Source organism: Geospiza fortis, unplaced genomic scaffold, assembly GCF_000277835.1.
Source record: "Geospiza fortis unplaced genomic scaffold, GeoFor_1.0 scaffold617, whole genome shotgun sequence".
Taxonomy (NCBI): Eukaryota; Metazoa; Chordata; class Aves; order Passeriformes; family Thraupidae; genus Geospiza; species Geospiza fortis.
In genome coordinates this window covers 234,436-237,350 of record NW_005054673.1, presented here as the reverse complement: position 1 = coordinate 237,350, position 2,915 = coordinate 234,436, and the positions used below count along the sequence as shown (strand labels likewise).

At 61.2% G+C, this 2,915-nt stretch overlaps 1 protein-coding gene across 1 annotated transcript; it reads left to right on the top strand.

The window, feature by feature from the left end:
* Positions 1-6: 6 nt before the first annotated feature.
* DUSP26 (dual specificity phosphatase 26) lies at positions 7-1,848 on the top strand. The gene is made up of 3 exons (XM_031065068.1): positions 7-61; positions 476-684; positions 1,294-1,848. The coding sequence occupies exons 2-3, from the start codon at positions 630-632 to the stop codon at positions 1,509-1,511; spliced, it is 273 nt and encodes a 90-aa protein (XP_030920928.1). The 5' UTR covers positions 7-61; positions 476-629; the 3' UTR covers positions 1,512-1,848.
* The last annotated feature ends 1,067 nt before the right edge of the window (positions 1,849-2,915 follow it).

Genomic DNA, 2,915 nt, shown 5'->3' with positions numbered 1-2,915 from the left:
CCGGCAAAACCGCCTGCAACCACGCCGACGAGGTGTGGCCTGGCCTCTACCTGGGAGACCAGTAAGCGCGGCCAGCGACACGGGCTGGGGGAGTGTTGGCGGGGAGGAATGGTGAGGAGGACTCAAAGCGCCAGGTTTTTACATCCAGGTCTCTCAGACAGGAACATTTATCCCGAACAGCCTTTCCAGTGTTCTGGGACACTTGTAGTGCTCTGAGCTGTCCCTCCCTGCTGTGGCTGTTGTCCCTGCAGAGATTTAGCTGGGACAAAGGAGGAAGGAGCTGAGAGGGCTGTGCAAGGCAGGGTGTCCACAGAGCAAGAGCTGTGAGATCTCTATAAAACCCAATAATCTCAAAAATGCACCAGGTTTTTACATCCAGCCCCCCTCACCCAAAACCATTTATCCGGAACAGCCTTTCCAGTGTTCTGGGACACTTTCAGTGCTCTGAGGTGTCCCCTGCCTGCTGTCCCTGCAGAGACATCGCGTCCAACCGGCGGGAGCTGCTGCAGCTGCGCATCACCCACGTGCTGAACGCCTCCCACTGCCGCTGGCGCGGCGGCGCCGACTACTACGAGGGCACGGGCATCCGCTACCTGGGCATCGAGGCCCACGACTCGCCCTCCTTCGACATGAGCCCCTACTTCTACCCCGCCGCTGACTTCATCCACCAGGCCCTCAACGAAGGTTCCTGAAGGGAAGGGGGAGCAGAGGGATGGTGGTCTGGTGGTGGTTGTTGTTAAGGGTCATGGGAAACAAAGGGGTTTTGAGGTTGGGATGGTGTCTCCTCATGGGGTCACCCTAATAGTGTGTCCTCATGGGATGACCCCAATGGTGTCCCCTGGATGGGATCACCTCAATGATGTCTCTTCATGATATAATCCCAATGACGTCTCCTCACGGGATCACCTTGATACTGTCCCCTCATGGGATCACCCCAATGGTGTCCCCTCATGGGATAATCCCAATCATGTCTCCTCATGGGTTCACCCCGATACTGTCCCCTCACGGGATCATCTCAATGGTGTCCCCAGGATGGGATCATCTCGATGGTGTCCCCTCATGGGCTGAAAATGTGGGATTTTTGGGCTGAAAATGTGGATTCTTGGGCAGAAAATGTGAGATTTTGGGGCTGAAAATGTGTGATTCTTGGACTGAAAATGTGGGGTTCTTGGGCTGAAAATGTGGGATTTTGGGCTGAGAATGTGGGATTTTGGGCTGAAGATGTAGATTTTTGGGGCTGAAAATGTGGGATGTTCCTGGCTGTGCCGTGACGCGGCCGCCGTGTCCCCCCAGGGAGGATCCTCGTGCACTGTGCCGTCGGGGTCAGCAGGTCGGCCACCCTGGTCCTCGCCTACCTCATGATCCGCCACCACATGCCCCTGGTCGAAGCCATAAAGACGGTCAAGGACCACCGCGGGATCATCCCCAACCGCGGCTTCCTGCGCCAGCTGGTGGCCCTGGACAACGCCCTGCGGCTCCAGAGGAGCTCCTGGGGGCCTGCCACTGTGTGAGCTCTGCCCGTGGCTCCCCTGCAGCCCCCCCAAGCTCGGGGCGTCCCCCATGGTCCAGCCCAGACCCTCCACCTGCACTCCTGGCCATGGTTTCCTTCCCAGCCCCACCTCACCGGCTGCTCCATCCCCGTGGCCTCCAGGGAGCCTCCAAGGCTTTGTTGTCCCCCCTGGCATTTGTGTCCCCGGCTGCCAGGACAGCTCCGTGTGTCCCCTGCCGTGTGTTTGTGGTGATGTCAGGCGTGGTGTGCGGGCTCAGGCCGGCTCCTGTCGCGGTGTTTGGGTGTTCTCCGTGCCTCGTGCCACCCTGTGACAATAAAGGCAGAGCTAAGGAACAGCCCGGACACGCCTGGTGGGACTGGGGGCAGCTCAGGGTGGCATCAGGCACGGGACTGGGGGACAGAGCGTCATCTTGAGTGCTCGGGGTTGAGATGGACCCCAGTGCCCCCAAATTCTCAGGCCAGGGATCCAACCTGGGATCCTGCCCAAATACGAGATCCTGCCCAAATCTGAGATCCCACCCAAACCTGAGGTCCCACTCAGTGCCCAAACCTGAGATCCCACCCAAACCTGAGATACCGCCCAAATCTGAGATCCAGCTCAGTGCCCAAACCTGAGCCCCTGCTCAGGGCCTGTCCTGGGGTTGCCCCCTCTTTTTCCCATCAGTGGGGACAAAGGGGGGCTCCTGGTGGGAGGCAGAGCCAGGCTGGCAGTGCCAGTGTCCCCCAGCAGGGCTGGCAGTGCCATGGTCACTGTCCAGCACGAGGTGGCAGTGCCATCATCCCAAAGCCAGCTCCCAGTGCCACCCCGGCTGTGACAAACACGCCCGGGAGCAGCAGGGCTGGGCCAGGAGGGCAGCAGGGCTGGGAAGGGGGGTCCTGGTGGCCCGGGAGGCCCCGGCCCTGGCAGCTGCCAGCCCTCATTGTCCTCCTGCTCCTGTTATAGCTCCATCCTTCCCGAGCTTCCGGAGAGACCCGAGCAGCTGGGATGGGCTGGGATCCTGGAAAAGGGGGGAACAGGGAGCTGGGGATGGAGCTGGGATGAACCAGGACAACTCCTGGAACAGGGGACAGGCTGGGGATGGAGCTGGGATGAACAGGGATAACCCTCGGGACACGAAGGACACGGGACAGGCTGGGGATGGAGCTGGGATGACCCGGGATAACCCTCGGGACATGGAATGGCTGGGGATGGAGCTGGCATGACCCGGGATAACCCTCAGGACACGGTACGGGCCGGGGACGCGCTGTCCCGGGATGCGTGGCCCCGTTTCGGGAGGGAATCCCCGTCCCCGCGGGTGCTCTGGGGACTGGGCTGAGCTCCCGGCTGGAAATTCCCGGGATTTCCCGATGCTGGCGTTTCACGCCCGCCCTCAGCCGCGGTCTCACCTCCCACGGCAGAGCTGCG

Bases quoted from the DNA above. Each gene is read 5' to 3' on its own strand.
- DUSP26 (XM_031065068.1), top strand. From the start codon at position 630: ATGAGCCCCTACTTCTACCCCGCCGCTGACTTCATCCACCAGGCCCTC. The intron at 685-1,293 runs GTTCCTGAAGGG...GTGTCCCCCCAG, and splicing joins CCACCAGGCCCTCAACGAAG to GGAGGATCCTCGTGCACTGT.